This window comes from Heterodontus francisci, chromosome 4 (assembly GCF_036365525.1).
Source record: "Heterodontus francisci isolate sHetFra1 chromosome 4, sHetFra1.hap1, whole genome shotgun sequence".
Lineage (NCBI taxonomy): Eukaryota > Metazoa > Chordata > Chondrichthyes > Heterodontiformes > Heterodontidae > Heterodontus > Heterodontus francisci.
The window spans coordinates 56155369-56176167 of record NC_090374.1 but is presented as its reverse complement, the minus strand read 5'-3'; the positions used below and the strand labels follow the sequence as shown (position 1 = coordinate 56176167).

At 42.8% G+C, this 20799-nt stretch overlaps 1 protein-coding gene across 2 annotated transcripts in view; it reads left to right on the top strand.

Moving 5' to 3' along the window:
• Positions 1-20482, top strand: part of mccc2 (methylcrotonyl-CoA carboxylase subunit 2) — a 150977-nt gene extending 130495 nt beyond the window's left edge. For both annotated transcript variants that reach the window (XM_068028822.1, XM_068028821.1), the window contains one exon: positions 20253-20482. In XM_068028822.1, coding sequence (XP_067884923.1) covers positions 20253-20370 — 118 coding nt within the window. In that variant the 3' untranslated portion in view covers positions 20371-20482. The remainder of the gene's footprint in view (positions 1-20252) is intronic.
• The last annotated feature ends 317 nt before the right edge of the window (positions 20483-20799 follow it).

Sequence of the window (20799 nt, the reverse complement as noted above, 5' to 3'; positions counted from 1 at the left end):
TGTCTTCTGTGATGTTGCTGTGATCTCTCCCTCTCTCTCTCCAGACGGTTGCCTTTTAAGGTAAAAATTCATCACATTAGCATTTCTGTCATTTGATACATGGGGCTGAATTTTATGAGTGCACCGCAGATTGCGGCAGTGTACTCTGAAGTCAGCCTGCCCATGTGCATCGGCCAATATTATGCGCAGGGTCTCATTTAAATGTAGGAGGTGGAACGGCCGTCCCCGATGTCGTAGAGGGGGCGGCTGGTCCGTCCCTGTAATTGGCGTCTGGCGCCATTTTTATAGAGTTTCAAGCCCTTAACAAAAATTTGAATTTTTAAAGGTATATTGTTCAACTTCTTAAAAATATTAAAAGCTGGAGGCCGTTTCCCAATATTCCCCTTCCCCCCCCCACCCGCAATGGTTTTTTTTATTGGCCTAAATGCAGAAAATGTATTTTAGTCCCAACCCAAACTCCCCCCACCACCCCCAACCTCTTCACATTTGCCCTTCAACCCCTACCCACCATCCCCACAGCCAATAAGAAGTGTTTTTCCCGCCCCCCCCCCCGCTGCCCTGATAATTTCAGTCCTCCCCCCTCCCCACCAGTGCATTGCCTTGGAACTCCGAACGCGTGTGAGTTGCGGCCAGCAGCCATAAAATCGGCGTGGGACGGCTGCTGAGACCAGTTAAGTTTATTTGCATTTTGTTTTAATTAATTTTAATATGTAAATGAAGGCCCTGCCACCAAGTGTTGGGGGGGTGGGGGGTGGTGGCCTCACTGAGGCCTCACCTAAAATGCGACCGGGCCTTCACAGCATCAGGGGTCGTGGCGAGCTGCTCCCGCAAGTATTTTACGGCCCCCACCACCACCCCCGATGTCGAGGGGCTAGTAAAATTCAGCTCCCAGCCATCTCCACTGGTGTCACTACACAATGGACCAGGGTGTGGAATCCATGGGTAGCTATTCTATTATGATGTGTCTGCTTCACACTTTCTTTGTCTCAGAAGAAATCTATTCAATTCAGGAATGTGTCTTGATGGTTTCAGGATGGATTTAGTCAACACCTCTTAGTCTAGAATGTATACTTTTGTCCTTTCGAGACATTGAGGCAGTTTCGAATACACAAGGTCAGGTCATCTGACCTTCAACAGCCATCTTTGCAGCACTGTGTGTACTTTTATAAAGGAAAAGCCAATTTCAGAGTCCACATTGTTTGTATAAAGCTCGTATCTTAAAAGTTAACAGTTTGATATGTCTTTACTGGGCATAACAAAGTGTAGATGCAAACATACAGTTTACAAGAGCAGACTTTATTGGCTGGAGTTTGCGGGGTGGGGTTGACAGCAGACTGGCAGCATTCACCATCATTACCCCTCTGAAACTGACCGCAACTTCAGAATATTGGGTATGCACAGCTTAGCATAGACCTCCTGAAGCAGTGGTATATCACTCAGAGCTCCGATACAGGCTACGCTGTGGACCCCAGAGCTGTCAATCACTGAAATTATGAGAATTTCAACTTTCCATTTCCCATATCACTGTTAGAAACCCCATAAAAAGTTAACCTTGTTCAATCAGGTATAACTGGGTTTTTAACACTGACATGATTAATAAAACCTGATGAACAACAGAACTGACCCTGAAAAAATAATTTTGTAATCATGGAGTGCTGTTAAATGATTCGTAGATTTTTTAAGCTAAATTTTATAATATTTTTGAAAAAAGGGTTTTCAGAATATTTTAGCTTCTGCCTTCCTCCTGTATGTGTGTGTGTATGCATATATATATATATATATATATGTGTGTATAAACAATTCCAGGGCTTTTTGTTTCCTGTTTGGGTGGCTGTGATAATCCTTTAATGTGATTGGCTGCTTGGACAGCCTGGTGACATCACTCCAGCTCCAAGCTGGGAATGCCCAGTAAAGAACGCTGCAATCAGTTGCAGAACCACTGCACCACAATAACAGGTGAACTTCTGACCAGAGAGATTGTTAGATCTGTCAGCAAGACTTACTTCGAGGTCATTGGCAAGAGTCCTTGTTTTACCCCTAACCACAAACTCCGCGCCTGTGTCGAGTTTGATTTGCTAGTAGGTAGCCTACACTCCTTTCATTTCTAGCCAGAATACTGATTAGGATTACTCGATAAAGTTGGCGAAATTGACATTTCTTGAGTTTATTTGGCAGCATTACATTTCCATTTTACATTTTCACTGGAATGATTAGTTTTCTAAATCAGCAACAGCTCATGCATGTAACAGTTTGAACTCTCCAGTTAATAAAATTATGATCCTTAATGTATTTGTGTCTAGTCACAGCAGTGGCATCAGTCCTTTGTAGAACAGATATACGCATCCAGGCCTCTGTTGTCCAGCTTGAAGTTGATTTTACCTGTTAAACCCCCTGTTAAGTATAATGCTGAATTTGTAGAGTAATGAGTGCACACAATGATTGTAAGTAGGAAATCTAATTGAGAGATTAAAATATCATAAACTGTAAGGATAAAGTTGAAGTGGTTTATAACCGTTCACATAAGGAGGGAGGAAGTGTTGGGTATTCTAAAAGGCATTAAGGTGGACAAGTCCCCAGGTCCAGATGGGATCTATCCCAGGTTACTGTGGGAAGCGAGAGAGGAAATAGTTGGGGCCTTAACAGATATCTTTGCAACATCCTTAAACACGGGTGAGGTCCCGGAGGACTGGAGAATTGCTAATGTTGTCCCCTTGTTTAAGAAGGGTAGCAGGGATAATCCAGGTAATTATAGACCGGTGAGCCTGACGTCAGTGGTAGGGAAGCTGCTGGAGAAGATACTGAGGGATAGGATCTATTCCCATCTGGAAGAAAATGGGCTTATCAGTGATAGGCAACATGGTTTTGTGCAGGGAAGGTCATGTCTTACCAACTTAATAGAATTCTTTGAGGAAGTGACAAAGTTGATTGATGAGGGAAGGGTTGTAGATGTCATATACATGGACTTCAGTAAGGCGTTTGATAAGGCTCCCCATGGTAGGCTGATGGAGAAAGTGAAGGCGCATGGGGTCCAAGGTGTACTAGCTAGATGGATAAAGAACTGGCTGGGCAACAGGAGACAGAGAGTAGCAGTGGAAGGGAGTTTCTCAAAATGGAGACGTGTGACCAGTGGTGTTCCACAGGGATCCGTGCTGGGACCACTGTTGTTTGTGATATACATAAATGATTTGGAGGAAAGTATAGGTGGTCTGATTAGCAAGTTTGCAGACGACACTAAGATTGGTGGAGTAGCAGATACTGAAGGGGACTGTCAGAGAATACAGCAGAATATAGATAGACTGGAGAGTTGGGCAGAGAAATGGCAGATGGAGTTCAATCAGGGAAAATGCGAGGTGATGCATTTTGGAAGATCCAATTCAAGAGTGAACTGTACAGCAAATGGAAAAGTCCTGGGGAAAATTGATGTCCAGAGAGATTTGGGTGTTCAGGTCCATTGTTCCCTGAAGGTGGCAACGCAGGTCAATAGAGTGGTCAAGAAGGCATACGGCATGCTTTCCTTCATCGGACGGGGTATTGAGTACAAGAGTTGGCAGGTCATGTTACAGTTGTATAGGACTTTGGTTCGGCCACATTTGGAATACTGCGTGCAGTTCTGGTCGCCACATTACCAAAAGGATGTGGATGCTTTGGAGAGGGTGCAGAGGAGGTTCACCAGGATGTTGCCTGGTATGGAGGGCGCTAGCTATGAAGAGAGGTTGAGTAGATTAGGATTATTTTCATTAGAAAGACGGAGGTTGAGGGGGGACCTGATTGAGGTGTACAAAATCATGAGAGGTATAGACAGGGTGGATAGCAAGAAGCTTTTTCCGAGAGTGGGGGATTCAATTACAAGGGGACACGAGTTCAAAGTGGAAGGGGAAAAGTTTAGGGGGGATATGCGTGGAAAGTTCTTTACGCAGAGGGTGGTGGGTGCATGGAACGCATTACCAGCGGAGGTGGTAGACGCGGGCACGATAGCGTCTTTTAAGATGTATCTAGACAGATACATGAATGGGCAGGAAGTAAAGAGATACAGACCCTTAGAAAATAGGCGACAGGTTTAGATAGAGGATTTGGATCGGCGTAGGCTTGGAGGGCCCAAGGGCCTGTTCCTGTGCTGTAATTTTCTTTGTTCTTTGTTCACTGAAGACGAAGATTAAATTATAGCCTTGAAATCAGCTCTGTGTATCTGTTAAGTTTCATACTACGTAGGTAGGGTTCCTGTAGGTACAGCAAGCAATTAAGAAGGCTAACGGTATATTAGCCTTTGTTGCAAGAGGATTTGAGTACAAGAGTAGTGAAGTCTTGCTTCAATTGTATAGAACCTTGGTTAGACTGCATCTGGAGTACTGTATGCAGTTTTGGTCCCATTACCTTAGGAAGGATATTTTTGCCATAGAGGGAGTGCAATGAAGGTTCACCAGACTTGTTCCAGGGATGGCGGGTCTGTCCTATGAAGAGAGATTGGGGAATTGGGGCCTGTATTCTCTAGAGTTTTGAAGAATGAGAAGTGATCTCATTGAAACCTACAAAATACTTAGAGGGATAGACAGGGTAGATGCAGCTAAGATGTTTCCCCTGGTCAGGGAGTCTAGAACCAGGGAACAACATTTCAAAATGAGGGGGAAGCCACTTAGGACCGAGATGAGGAGGAATTTCTTTACTCAGGGGGTTGTGAATCTTTGGAATTCTCTACCTCAGAGGGCTATGGAAGCTCAGTCATTGAGTATGTTTAAAGCAGAGATTGACAGATTTCTAAATACCAATGACCTAAAAGGATAGGAGGATAGTGTGGGAAAAAGGCATTGAAGTGGATGATCAGCTATGATCTTATTGAATGATAGGGCAGGCTCGATGGGCTGAATGGCCTGCTCCTGCTCCTCTGTTCCTATGTTCCTGAGTGGTCTTACTTTGTTTTTGGTGACTGATTTTGCAGAGGCATTGATGGAAGCCTATGCGATACAGACAGAACGTGCCACAGAGAGGTCAGGAAAAATGAGGGAAGATGCTTTTAAAAAATGCAATCCGAAATAGATACTACTTGAGTCAGAGAGTTAAAAGTAATACTGGTTGATACTATCAGAATCTCACCCAGTAATTGAACTAATCTCGCTCTAACTCATACTTTCCCAAGACCTCAAAACTCTGCATCCTCCAAATGTTTGGGCTTTTAAAACCAAAAATTGATATAATCTAGCACCATTACTTAATTAATCCACCTTGCTGATGTCTTGTATGATGGAATTTGGCCCTTCAGCTTGGCTTCTTGAAAGAAAACATTGCCTTCTGTTACCCATCCTTCCATTTTGTGGCTATTATTTCTTAGAATTGATTATTAGTGTCACTGATTCTTCAGGAACTGGTTGATCAAGGGTGACTGATGCATTTCCTTCTTTCAACCAACTATTGACCTCCAGTGTTTATCTTGAAAATGACTGTGAAGGTACTTAGTCAGATTGAAAGCACTTTATGATTAATATCCTGACACCAGCTTGACGTTTAAATATTTACTTACCTGACACTCCTGTTGTGTACTTAAGTAACTCCATTTTCTTAGTAACACTAAGGTTTTTTTTAAAACATCTATATTTTCTTTACTTTGTAGTCTGTTAAAGTTAAATGGTATGATTGCATTTTTAAATGTTGCACATTCTATATTATAAAAAATAACTGGAATTGTTTTATTTTAAATATTTTGTGGTTTAGGGATTACAATAGAAAATGGGGATTGGTAGATTGGAGGAGACTAGAGGGTGTAGTACAAGAGCTGTCCTTTTACTAAAATCTGTTTATGGACCAGCACACCAAACCCAAAACCCCTTGAGGAGCGCCGATGGCAAAATCCTGCACACCAAGGAATCCGTCCTGAATCGCTGGTTGGAGCACGTTGAAACTTTATTCAGCGCCAAGTGCACAGTGCACGATATGGCCATCAATCGCATCCAACAACAGCCTGTCAAAGAAGAACTGGATGAAAGCCCAACTCTGGAGGAAACCGTGACCGCCATCAATCAGATGAAGAACAACAAAGCCCCCAGAGTCGATGGAATTCCACCTGAAGCCTTGAAGCATGGTCCTGCCCTATACACCAAGCTCCATGAGTTTTTCACCGCCTGCTGGGAACAGGGCAGGATTCCACAGGATCTTCATGATGCTGTTATCATCACCTTGTACAAAAACAAAGGAGAAAAATCAGACTGCTCCAACTACTGTGTGATCAGCCTCCTTTTCTATTGCTGGAAAGATCCTGGCTAGAATACTTCTGAACAGGCTTGTGCTTACCATTGTGAAAGAAAACCTCCCAGAGAGCCAGTGTGGTTTCAGAGCAAACAGGCACCACAGATTTGGTATTTGCACTTAGACAATTACAAGGAAAGTGTCATGAGCAAAACAAAGGCATGTACATCACTTTCGTAGACCTGACGAAGGCATTCGACACTGTGAGCAGAGATGGACTTTGAAAAATCCTTGAAAAACTTGGATGCCCACCCAGGTTCCTGGCCGTGGTGAAGCAGTTTCATGAATATCAGTACAGACAATCTTCCGAATCTCCAATGGTGTGAAGCAGGGATGTGTGCTGACCCTGACCTTATTCACCATCTTTTTCAGCATGATGCTGCAGCAGGCAACGGAACACCTAAGGGAGGGAGGCGCAGTGGTTAGCACCACAGCCTCACAGCTCCAGGGACCCGGGTTCGATTCTGGGTACTGCCTGTGCGGAGTTTGCAAGTTCTCCCTGTGACCGCGTGGGTTTTCGCCGGGTGCTCCGGTTTCCTCCCACAGCCAAAAAAAACTTGCAGGTGATCAGTAAATTGGCCGTTGTAAATTGTCCCTAGTGTATGTACGCTTCTGGACTGATGGAGGCCTTTTAAACCTCAGGCTCACATAAAGACACAAGAAAAACTCATCTGTGAACTTCTTTTTGCCAGTGACTGTGTTCTCCTGGCCCACAGTCGGTCAGACCTACAACATATAACAACACATTTTTCCGAGGAGGCACAACTCTTTGGACTAAAAATCAGTTTAATGAAAACTGAAGTCCTGCATCAGCCTGCACCACAAGAAGAATATAAACACCAAGCATTGTCATCGAGGGAACTGAGCTGACTGCCGTCAAGCAATTTACTTATTTGGGGAGCATCATCTCGTTTGATGCCACCACAGAGAAGAAAGCGGACAATAGGCTCTCAAAAGCAAATAGTACATTTGGCAGACTCTACAAGCAAGTGTGGAGCAACCACAGCCTCAGAGTACAGACAAAACTCAAAGTATACTAAGCCGTAGTCCTCACCTCCCTTCTGAATGGCACCGAGTCATGGGTCCTATATCACTTTCTTGTACACCTTCTAGAGCGCTTCCATCAGCGTTGCCTCCGCAGTATCCTCAAGATCTGCTGGCAGGACTGCATCACAAACATTGAAGTCCTGGAAACCGCCAATATCACCTGCATCGAGGTCATCCTCCTGCAAAGCCAACTGCGTTGGGTGGGTCACATTGCCCGGATGCACAACAGTCGCCCGCCCAAGATTGTGATGTATTGAGAGCTGCTCACTGGTAAAAGGAACAGAGGGGCCCCATGCAAATGTTTCAAGGACTCCCTGAAGAAGTGTCTCTCTGTTTGCTACATCGACCATTGCCAGTGGCATGCACAGGCCCGTAGATCGTGATGCCCGGAGATGCTACATCAGGAGGACTACAGACACCTTTGAGACTGAGCGAAGAACCAGCATGAAAGAGAAAAGGAGAAGGATAGATCCATTTGCCCCCAGCAACGACTACACCTTCACTTGTACCTGCTGTGGGAGAATCTGCTGGTCACAGATAGGCCTGACTAGCCTTGCAACCGATGAATACAACCTTCCCAAAACCTTCGTCCACAAAGAAATGCCAAGAGACATCTGGATTTGAATAAAGTCCAGAACGACAGGTCTGTTTGTTGGCTGTGGGTGCCCTATTTAAAATCAATTTGACACTCAGCCTTGTTCTCAATAGGTATGGGGGGCACAGCGCAAAAGCTGCAGTTAATTTGGAGTTGATTGGTACTAAATTGGTAAACTCAATAAGGGAGGCCATGGGGCTAATATGGGAAATGTAAATAATACAGTGGTGCAGTGGCAGATGTTATATTGTGGTTTAGAGATGTTGGGGTAGAGAGTGCTTTAAAAGTCATTGTGGTGTACTTAATATGGAGGTGTTTAATGCTGTCACTGAATGCTCAAAATGAAATTGTATTCCTTTCTCAGTGCAAGTATCTTGCATTGCGCGCACAAAAATTCGTCTGAAAAATTAAAACAAATGTAGCTTTGTGAGAAAGTAAATCTCTTGATTATTGTTGATCTTTTGATCAGAAAAACTACGGATGTACACTTAGGGGAAGACAATTTAATAATGGAGCTTCTCCTGTTACTGTATGTCTTTTGAATGAAACTCTCAGCTGTTACTGGTCTTCACACTGCTGAGACCTTTGTGTATTTTTTTATAGGCTTTAATTTACATAAAATACAGAAGGATTTACACCTACATTCTTAATATTGATTAATTGACCATCCATAATTGCCAAATTCCGACCAACCAAAATGCAGGAGCCCACATACACTTGTTGTTAGCTCCTAGAGCAAATTGTGCAAAGTTCAGTATCCGGTAGGTTTCAATTAACGTCAATGTGCAGAAAAACAGTTACAAAAAGTTTCTTTGGGAAGCCTGTAGGTGACTAGTGCAGATTAATTACTGCCTACTTTAAAACAAGACAAATAACAATTCCCAGTCAAAATCAATCAGAGCAACAGTGTTAATTCAGGCCAATTCACCCATTTTATTTCCTCTGGTTAGAACCCCTGCAATGCATAATTAATGAATAGAGATGTGATTAATTCCACTCTGTGTTTAATGCATTCAAGAATGAAAGATGTAGAGAGCCTAAAATAAATTTAGTATTTTTCTAGTTTTATAATTAATAGTCATTCAAACTAAATCTAAACTTCAATGGTTGAGAAGTAATTCGAAAACAAAATTTTAAATATTTATTGCTGCACAGAAAGTAATGCATGAAGGTTATGTTAGTGGATTAAACAAAATGTAATTATGTCATAGGATAGCTGCTTTATCTAAAGGCCTCAACTTCAACCAGAGTTCTTCAGTGGATACTAGAGAGTTTGAGGTAGCTGGTTCACAGTGTATACAACAAAATGTCTTCTTCTTTGGCCTCCTTGTCTCGAGAGACAATGGGTAAGTGCCTAGAGGTGGTCGATGGTTTGTGGAGCAGCGCCTGGAGTGGCTATAAAGGCCACTTCTAGAGTGACAAACTCTTCCACAGGCGCTGCAGATAAAATTGGTTGTCAGGGCTGTTACACAGTTGGCTCTCTCCTTGTGCTTCTGTCTTTTTTTTTCGGCCAACTGCTAAGTCTCTTCGACTCGCCACTCTTTAGCCCCGCCTTTATGGCTGTCCACCAGCTCTGGCAATCACTGGCAACTGACTCCCACGGCTTGTGGTCAATGTCACAGGACTTCATGTCGCGTTTGCAGACGTCTTTAAAGCAGAGACATGGACGGCCGGTGGGTCTGATACCAGTGACTAGCTTGCTGTACAATGTGTCCTTGGGGATCCTGCCATCTTCCATGCGGCTCACGTGGCCAAGCCATCTCCAGCACCGCTGGCTCAGTAGGATGTATATGCTGGGGATGTTGGCCGCATCGAGGACTTCTGCATTGGAGATATGGTCCTGCCACCTGATGCCAAGGATTCTCCGGAGGCAACGAAGATGGAATGAGTTGAGACGTCGCTCTTGGCTGACCTACGTTGTCCAGGCCTTGCTGCCGTAGAGCAAGGTACTGTTCCGTGTCAGTGCGCCCACACCCTCTTGGCCAGTCTGGATTTAGCAGCAGACGCCTTTCCCATGCACTTCTGCATGGAGAGACAGGTTACTGGTGATAGTTGAGCCTAGGTAGGTGAACTCTTGAACCACTTCCAGAGCGTCGTCGCCGATATTGATGGATGGAGCATTTCTGATGTCCTGTCCCATGATGTTCATTTTCTTGAGGCTGATCGTTAAGCCAAATTCGTTGCAGGCAGCCACAATCCTGTCTGAGTCTCTGCAGACATTCTTCTGTGTGGGATGTTAATGCAGCATCATCAGCAAAGAGGCGTTCTCTGATGAGAACTTTCTGTACTTTGGTCTTCGCTGTAAGACGGCCAAGGTTGAACAACCTGCCATCTGATCTTGTGTGGAGGAAGATTCCTTCTTCTGAAGACTTGAACGCCAGTGAGAACACAGCCCTGTTTCACACCACTCAGGATAGGAAAGGGGTCTGATGAAGCACCGCTATGCTGAATTATGCCTTTCATATTGTCATGGAATGAGGTGATGATACTTAGTAGCTTTGGTGGGCATCCGATCTTTGCTCGTAGTCTGAAGAGACCACGTCTGCTGACTAGGGCAAAGGCTTTGGTGAGATCTATGAGAGCAACGTAGAGGGGCATCTGTTCGCAGCATTTCTCCTGTAGCAGGCGAAGGGAGAACAGCATGTCAATGGTGGATCTCAAACAACAAAACGTAGGTCACTCAAAAGCACTGGAGTTCAGGATCTGTAGATTGGTTTTGTAGACCTTTTGTTGGAGAGACATAAAATGTAGGCATATTTGTGATAAATCTGTTCAAATCATGCACATCTGCTCTGCTGAGCACAACATTATGCTGTTCCCCCAGTGGGAAGCATGCTAGCTTCTGTTTTTCTTTAATTTTAGAAATGATTTGATCCAGCAGTTCAGAAAAGGAACATTTATAATCCCATTTGTGCAGACATTTAGCTTAAAGAGGAAGCAAAGTCTAAAGGCAGTCCTTCATCTCGGAGAGTCTCTGGAAATGACCAACTGTAGTAAAATATACGAAAGGATTTCCCAGCTTGATTGCATGATAATCTGGGGAGCACCTCCAGAGCATCTCTCAGGCCAGTTTGAAGTTCTGGCCATGGTGTTTGTTGTGCACCCACTCCAGGGCACTCCCTAAATGAACATTGGAGAAAATGTTGTTCTCCCTAATTCAGTGGCTAGGTTCCTATTTGAGTTCTGTACAAGGGGAAAACTGACTGTAAACTCTAAGCGGTGCCATTATGGTAGCTAAGTTTTCTTATGCTTCTGCAAGAAATGAGGGAAGTTTAAAATAGATGCTAAGTCTGGGTGAGAGGGTGTTTGCTGGAAAATAGAGTTTGAAGACTTTTTATCTAAGAGGCTGGAAGTTTCATTGAAATGTAATGGATTTTTAAGGCGAGGTTGTGTCTATGTATGTAGGTAGTGCATGCGCTACATGCTATAGATAGTCATTGCTCGAGGTTTATTGAAGAATAAACTTCATCTGAGTTGAGAAATTCTGTGTCCAATTTTGCTTTGACCTGTTAATGTGCTGCAGAAATCTCTCAAAATGCACTGATCAATGCATGATAATATGCAATGGTTACAGCACAGAAGGAGGCTATTCGGCCGGTCACATCCATGTTCTCTGCAAGAACAACTCAGCTAGTCCCACTCTCCCGTCCTCTCCCTGTAGCCCTGCAAATTCTTTCCCTTTTGATGCTTGTCCAATTCCTTTTCGAAAGCCACGATTGAATCTGCCTCCACAGAAGTGCCCAGTATTTATTTATTGCACAAAAAAGTAGTAATATTCTATTATTGATGTCACACAATATGCCTGGGAATGAATACACTTATGGAGTGACAATGATAGGGGTTATTAAATTTCCACAATTTTATGACATGTTATATTACTCTATAAAAGCAGTTCTTGAAGAGGAAGGTGAAAGCTCTAGTGAAGTTTCAGGGTCCAGGTGCTTTGCTTTGCTTTCATAGTTAAGATATATTTTGAACCACTCTTTTAACCCTTTATAAATATTACTTTGTACATGTAGAGTAATTATTCCCTCTTTCATTATGAAAAGCCAGACTTATTTATTTCCTCCCTACTGCATTCAATGATCTATCTGGTTAGTTACCACTGGGAATATATTTTCTTGACATTTGTGTGAGTCAGTACCTGAATAATAGTGGTGTTATCTGTATTCATGATGGACTGTTTTTATATTGTGAAAGATATTTGATATTCAGGTAGGTATAAAGGCTGTGTGGAGTATTTAATGAAATCTATGCACAATGCTTGGGGCTGACTAGTTCATACTCAATACCATGTCTATACATGAAACAAGAGTCTGTGAGAGTCTGATTTGACAGCACATACTTCTGTCTAATCGGGGTGATTGATTTTATTGTATTCTTTCTGTCCCAGAATAATATTTACTTCTCTCCAAATAACCTTGAAATTTAAGTTTGTGTGGTGACAACATGCCAACTTAGAACTGTAGATGTTTATTACACAGAAAGAGACCGTTTGGCCCATTTTGCACTTGCATCAGCAACCTGCATTGATATAGTGTCTTTAACATCCTGAGGCAGTTCAGAAAAAAAACTGACACTGAAGTAAAGGAGGAGAGAACAGACAGTGTGAGTAAAAGCTTGGTCAAAGATATGGACTTTAATGAGGAATGTTATGAGGAAGTGGAGAGGTTTAGGGAAAGATAGGTAATGTTGCAGAGTTGCAAAATAGTAATCTTTGTGATGGAGAGCATATGTAGTTGGTATTTCAACTCGGGGGCCAAGTAAAATGCTGAGGTTGATAATGTGATCCAAGTGGTTGAGGAGGGGGATAGAATTGGGAATTAAAGATATTGTGGCAGGGCCAAAGATGAAGACCTCACTCTTCCCAGCATTTAACTAGTAGAACTTATGACTCATCTAAGATTGGATATCTGACAAACAATCGAATGGTAAAAGGGTAGAGAGAGATGGTGGAGACATAGAGTTGAGTGTCACCACAGTATATATGGAACCAGACTCCTTGTCTTCAGATAATGTCACCAAGGAGCATTTAGATGAAGAAATGGGGGTTGCAAGTATACATCTTTGGAAAATACCAGAGGTAACACTGCAGGGTTGGAAAGGGCGCCATTGTTGGAGATGCAGTCACTACGATTATCTAGGTAAGAGATGAACTGAGCAACAGCAGTTCTACTGAGCCATACAAAATAGAGATGTTGAATGAAGGATCGTATGGTCAATCATGCCAACAGCTGCAATAATGGCAAATAGGGATAGTGCACAATGGTCACAGTCACAGAGATGTCTTTGTGACTTTGATTAAAACCATTTCAGTGCTGTGACAAGTGGGGACATCTGATAGGAGATGTTCAAACAGAGTTATGGGGAGGATGGGCACAGATTTGGGAGGCAACAACACATTCAAGGACTTTGGGGAGTAAAGGGAGATTGGACGGTAGTCTGCAAGGAAAAGAGTGGTCAAGGGTGAATTTTTAGAGAGGAAGTTGATGATGGTTTGAAAGGGTAGTGAACAGTACCTGAGGAGACCTCAAGAACACAAGGAATAGGAGCAGGAGTAGACCATATGGCCCATCGAGCCCGTCAGCCAAAACAATCATGGCTGATCTTAGGATTCAACTCCACTTTCTCGCCCGCTCAACATACCCCTTGATTTCCTGAGAGACTAAAAATCTGTCTATCCCAGCTTTAAATGTATTCAATGATGGAGCAGCCGCAGCCCTCTGGGGTGGAGAATTCCAAAGATTCACAACCCTTTGAGTGAAGTTATTTCTCCTCATCTCAGTCCTAAATGATCGGCCCCTTAGCCTGAGACGTGCCCCATGTTTTAGATTCCCCGACCAACTGAAATAATCTTTCAGTATCTACTGTATCCAGCTCCTTTAGAATCTTAGATATTTCAATGAGATCACCTCTCATTCATCTAAACTGTAGAGAATAAAGGCCCAATTTACGTAACCTCTCATAATAGGACAGCACCCTCATCCCAGGGACCAGATGAGCATGATGAACACAGAGATGGCATGGGGGCTTTTTGCTGGAGTTATTGAAAACTAATTCCACTTATGAGCTCTCTTCTGATAGCCCTGTATCATCCTTGCTTTAAATGGTTCTCTATTCTTTTCTTAAAGGATACTGTGGTCTTTATTTTAGCTACTTCCTATGACAAAACATTCCTTATTACATGTTCTCTGCATACAGAAGTTTCTGCTAACCTCTCATTCTGAATTTTATATTTATAACGCCCTGAAGCAGTCCATGTAGAAATGCAGCAAGACCTGGACACTATCCAGGCTTGGGCTGATAAGTGGCAAGTAACATTTGCGCCACACAAGTGCCAGACGATGACCATCTCCAACAAAAGAGAATCTAACCATCTCCCCTTGACATTCAACGGCATTACCAACGCTGAATCCCCCACTATCAACATCCTAGGGGCTACCATTGACCAGAAACTGAACTGGAGTAGTCATATAAATACCGTGGCTACAAGAGCAGGTCAGAGGCTAGGAATCCTGCTGCGAGTAACTCACCTCCTGACTCCCCAAAGTCTGCCACCATCTACAAGGCACAAGTCAGGAGTGTGATGTAATGCTCTCCACTTGCCTGGATGGGTGCAGCTCCACCAACACTCAAGAAGCTCGACACCATCCAGAACAAAGCATCCCGCTTGATTGGCACACTATCCACAAACATTCACTCCCTCCACCACCGGCGCACAGTGGCAACAGTGTGTACCATCTACAAGATGCACTGCAGCAGCGCACCAAGGCTCCTTCGACAGCACCTTCCAAACCCGCGACCTCTATCACCTCGAAGGACAAGAGCAGCAGATGCATGGGAACATCACCCGGGTTCGATTCCGGGTACTGCCTGTGTGGAGTTTGCAAGTTCTCCGTGTCTGCGTGGGTTTTCTCCGGGTGCTCCGGTTTCCTCCCACAAGCCAAAAGACTTGCAGGTTGATAGGTTAATTGGCCATTATAAATTGTCACTAGTATAGGTAGGTGGTAGGGAAATATAGGGACAGGTGGGGATGTTTGGTGGGAATATGGGATTAGTGTAGGATTAGTATAAATGGGTGGTTGATGTTCGGCACAGACTCGGTGGGCCGAAGGGCCTGTTTCAGTGCTGTATCTCTAATCTAATCTAATCTAATCTAATAACCACCTGCAAGTTCCCCTCCAAGTCACACACCATCCTGACTTGGAACTATATCGCTGTTCCTTCACTGTCGCTGGGTCAAAATCCTGGAACTCCCTTCCTAACAGCACTGTGGGTGTACCTACCTCACATGGACGGCAGCGGTTCAAGAAGGCAGCTCACCACCACCCTCTCAAGGGCAATTAGGGATGGGCAATAAATGCTGGCATAGCCAGTGACGCCCACATCCCATGAATGAATTTTTAAAAAATCACCACTGACTCCCGAAAGAGAGGAAGAAGTCTTCCCCTATTCACTGTATTAGAGCCCTTTGGAATAAAAACAACAAATTAAATTTCCTCTTAGCCTTCTCTGTACCAGTGAAAATAGTTTTAATGGTTTAAGCTTTTCCTTATAACTATATTTTCTCAATCCTGCTAATTCCTCATAAATCTACGCTGCACTTTTTTAATAGCTTTTTTGTCTTTCAAAAGACGTGAAATGTAGAACTGCAAAACATTAACTGTAGTCTAACTATTCCCGTGTACAAATTCTCATGACTACTTTTTCTTGTACTCTTTGCCTCTGTTTAGAAAACCCAAAATGCTGTTGGCCTTTATTTTTTGCATCTGCTAACCTATCCGTGAGACCCAAGGGTATTTCAAAAATTCAAGATAAAAATGAGACCCAACACTCCTCCACCCCCTGAAATAAACCCTCCGCCTCAGCATTACTCCTGTAATAAGATCCCCACCTCAGCACTAAACCCCTCGATAAAACCCCACCTCAACATTAAACCCCCACAATAAAACCCCACCTCAGTACTAAAACCTCTCACAAATCCCCATCTCAACATTAAACCTCCTCAGTAAAACCTCCACTTCAACATGAAACGAAATTACCTGTATTAAAAAACTCTGCACTGTAACAATTGTCCCTCCTTCCCTTGGCTCAGGCTTCATCTCACCTGAGCTCATGCAAGGCCACCAGCCTCCCCACTCCTGGAACCCAGGCCCGGCTCCGCCACCAGCTAACTGCTGAGTCCAATCCCCCCAGAGCAAAGGGAACAAGAAAAGTCGGCCACAACAGGGGCAAAATGCGCTGTGGCTCACTCCCTCCACCCACTGTCTCCTGCCGCTCAGCCCCTCTGATTCCATGGAGTCCTTGGCCCAGCTCAGCCCTCCATGTTGCTGACATCCTATCCCCAGCTTGAGATAACCAAAGCACATGGAATGTTTGCCGGACTTGAAGATGCAACGGTCTCTGTTGTGACCAGATCTGCTCCGCTACGCACTGCTACAGAAGAAAAGAATTCTGGACCATTGGGTGCAGCACTATCTGGATTTGTACAATAGACAAAATGCAGTAAGTGAAGAAGGATTGTGCTTTTTTGACCTACCAATTAAAGGTGAACTAGATGCGCCTGCCCCACCTCCCCCCACCATGGAAGATGTTAGAGCAGCACTGAAAAAAAGTAAACCGGTAAAGCACCTGCTGCCGATGGATTGCCAGCAGAACTCTAAGATGGAAGGTCCTAGTCTACATCATGCTTATTATCAGCATGTGGGAAAAAGTTCCTGAGGAAATCAGAGATGACCAATTCATAACTATGTGCAAGAACAAAAGTGACATGTCAGATTGCAACAACTACCGTGGCATTTCACTGTTGTGTGTAGTTGGAAAGATCTTTGCCTGGATAGTGCTCAGCTGACTACAAAAACGTGCCCATTATGTCTATTCAGAAAGCCAATGTGGGTTCAGAGTTGGTCGTGCAACCATGGACATAATCTTCACCTTGTGACAACTTCAAGAAAGTGCAGGGAATAGCAGAAGCCACTATATGTTGCTTTTGTAGACCTGACCAAAGCTTTCTATCTGGTTATCAGAGATGGTCTGTTCTCCCATCTTCAAAAAATCAGTTGTTCACCCCAAAATTACTCCAGGTTGTGAATTTTTTCCACTCTGAAATGAAAGGAAGTATCACCTGCAAAGGAATGACATCTGATTCATTCCCAATACTCAGTGGAGTAAAGCAGGGTTGTGTTCTTGCACCAATGCTGTTTGGCATCTTCTTCTCCTGCTCCTCTTGTATGTTTTTCGGGATAATGACTTTAGAGAAAGAGTATTACAAGGCACAAGATCAGATGGAACACTCTTCAACCTGTCCAAATTGAGAGCAAAGGCCAAAGTGAGCCATGTTCTGATAGGTGAACTCCTGTTTGCTGATGATGCAGCTTTTGTGGTGCATTCTGCTGAAGGTCTGCAGTCAATTCTAAGTGCCTTCTCAACTGTTGCAGAGGAATCTGGGGCCATGATCAGCCTACAAAAGACAGTGGTCAGTCAAATCAGCATTACAACTAACAACACTGAATTGAACAATGTAGATAAATTCTGCTTCTGGGGTCAATGGTCTCAAGTGAAATGAAGATTGATGAGGTATTGGTAGTGCTGCTGTGGCATTTGGAAAGATTCAGGCAGGAGCCTGGAAAAACCCAAACTTACAGTTGCTGCATGACTTAGAATCTATAATGCCTGCATATTAAGTAGGCTGTTATATGGTGCTGAAACTTGGACTACATATGAGAAGCAGGAACACAGATTGCGTTCCTTTCATATGTGTTGCTTGAGAAAGATCCTTGGGATCCATTGGTGACATAGAGTCCCCAGCACAGAGGTACTGCAGCTTTCTAATTCAGAAAGTATGATCGCAATGCTCAAGTGACGTTGACTACAATGGCTAGGCCACGTTGTTGGAATGGATGATAGTCACCTACCCAAAGTTGGAGAACTTGTTAGTAGAGTCGCTGGCTAGCCAAAGCTTAGATGCAAGAACACATGCAAGTGAGACATCATCTATTGCCAGATTGACTTAAACAGTTGGGAACAGTCTGCACATGACTGAAGCATTTGGTACCGAAGCAGCCACATTGAAGCACAGAAAATTGAAGAATTACGTCTTCAGATTGCTACCGAAAAGTGCCATTGCAGGAAGGAGCACGTGACAGTAGCGAATTACCATCTAACCTGCCTCCTTTGCAACCAGCAATGCCTTGCTCAAATTGGACTAGTCTCCCATCTGAAGACTTACAACAGGTGAGCAGTAAATGTGAATAATTGGCAATGATGCAAAGCCAATGAGAGAGAAGAGAGCGCAGAACAATCTATCTTCCTGAATCTTTTTCTGTTCTCTTTGCTGTTTGTGTCATCATCAAATTTAGATATCACGCTCCCTATGCGCATATCCGAATCATCTCCATATATGGAGAACAAAAGTAACACAGCATTGACTCCTGGGATACACCACTTCTATGCTGTTACAATTCAGCTGTTCTCATAATTATCTTTTGAATTAACAGTGCATCACTGGAGGAAATGAGAAGAACCCATTGATTTCAATGTACCTAGTGTTACAATCGTGCCAAAGTCAAAAATAGCTAAGAATTTTGACTTGGATATATTTGTAAGTCTCCCTAAGGTGTTCTGGTGGATTGACTAGCTGTCAGAAGAAATAAGTGAGATTTTCCTATGAATATGCATGAAACACAATATTTTAATTTAAATAAATATGTTATATCTATATCCAGTATTAAAAATTTCTGCACACCTGTCAACAAATCTTACTTAGTCTTCTCATGATTTTTAGTGAGTCTTTTTGTCAACATAGAAAAACCCTATGTATTTTATAATGGCAATTTGTTTGCAAAAAGTTACTGTCACCTTTAGTTGATGTACCAGTCAAAATTTGCAAGTAGTGAACATTTGTGTCCCTCTGCCACTATTGCAAAAACATTCTTCATTGTCCGATCTGCTTTCCTTGTCATCTGAAAATACATTTTGGAAAAGCTTGCGTCCTTTTTTTCTTAGAAACTGAAGTTTCTAATTTCCTAAATAAAAGGTTTAAAGCAAATTTTAAAGGTACATATTTCTTAGCAACATAACAATACTTACCCATTGAATTACCTTGTGTCTTTTAATACCTTTCTTTAAAGTTTTTACCTTCACCTGTGTCAAAAGCCCAGGCTTCAACTGAATATTTTTGCTTCAGAATAGAGAGAGCTTCAAATTGTAAGTGTGCATTCTGAGCATGTGCACTTTGCAGAATTTCCCTGTAAGTAATCTGTGCATCATCCTTTAATGATAAGGGTCAGTCCTCTCGGGCTCTGTGTATTTGAGAATTGCTTTGTTTTTTCAAAAGACTTTCAAACAAACTGAAGATTGAATTCTCAAAGCTGCTATTTCAGGAAAGTAATGTTTATTAACATTTGCAGCTTTTCTGTTCTGAGCTGTTCAGCAATGGGCAGAGCCTATGTCAACAACATATTTGATTGTGGAATTTTTCGATCAAAAAAAATCATTGTTTGCATAACATGGACTGGGTGTACTGTTTCCTAATAACTGCTGCAGGAGTGCAGGAGAAGGAACATGTAGCCATTAAATGCTTTTAAGAATGAATGTAAGGACAGGAACTGCTGAGTACAGGGAAAGTGATGGATTGGGGTGTCTGAGAGTCGGAAAGGGACTGCAGTAAGGTTGGGAAGGAAGGTAATGGACATGAATGCTCTAGGAGTGGGCTTACATTGTCTGAAAGGGGCCAAAGGCAACATGAGTCCCATTCTCCTGGACCTGCTCTCCCACAAGAATGCTAGACTCCACCTCTGTCAGTGCTGCTAGATCTCAGCAACCCTAAATGCTGCCAGATTCTGCCCCTTCCCCCATTGCTTCAAAGCCTTTTTCCAGTTTGCTCTACTACCAGACTGCCCCCTCCTCACTCCTTGATCTCTCTTGCCACTGTTTGGTTGCATGCACTGAGATTTGTACTATTTTTCTTATGATATGGAACCTGCCTTTATCAAATTAATTTATATACAGTATTGCCTGCCTTGAAGCACTATGTATTCTTGACAGTGAGTAGGTAGGATTTATTTTTGCAAGTAAATTTACACGCAATGAACATTTGTGTCCCTCTGCTAGTATTGCAGAAACAAAATGTGGAATAATCTTTATTGTCTGATATGCTTTCCTTATCATCTCTTGTTACTTTTAAGCACATTATTTTCTGATAATGTACGCTGATATATATTTAACAGCATCTAATCTGATTATTGTGTAGATTCTCAAGGTCCTCAATGTTTTTTGAGGTGGTTTGCTGACATTTCCATGGATTAAATCTCATCACTATTTAATTGCCATTGATTACTACTACTTACTTTTTGTAATTTCTGTCTTGTTATTGCAGACTGTGGGATGATGGCATAATTGACCCTGCTGACACAAGGCTGGTGTTAGGTCTAAGTCTAAGTGCTGCACTCAATGCACCCACAAAGAAGACAAACTTTGGAATCTTCAGGATGTGACCTAGGCATTTATTTATTAGATGCAATATTTCCCACACTTCAACTGTAACAGTAGAACTGACATGAACAAAATACTGTAAAACTTTGTGAAATAAAATTTTAATTTCCAATACCATTTGTTTGGCTCTTTAAAATGTTCTTTAATAGCTGCAAAATGTGATGTGTAACTCAGGTCAGTAGCTATGATGAACTGTGGTAGTGCAAATTAGAATATGGGTACTGCTGTCAGTGACAGACTTGGACTCATCTGTCACCTGCTGCATGGAGATAGATGATACTATTGTGGTTTATGTGCTGCTTACAATAGCTTACACTTGCAACCTTAACATTTTCTTCTTTTGATTGCTTTTTGACCTCTTATTACTTCTATTGTCAATAGCCTGGCTCTAACAGTGAGAAAGAAAGCTGTATGAGTTCTTAACTGTTCAA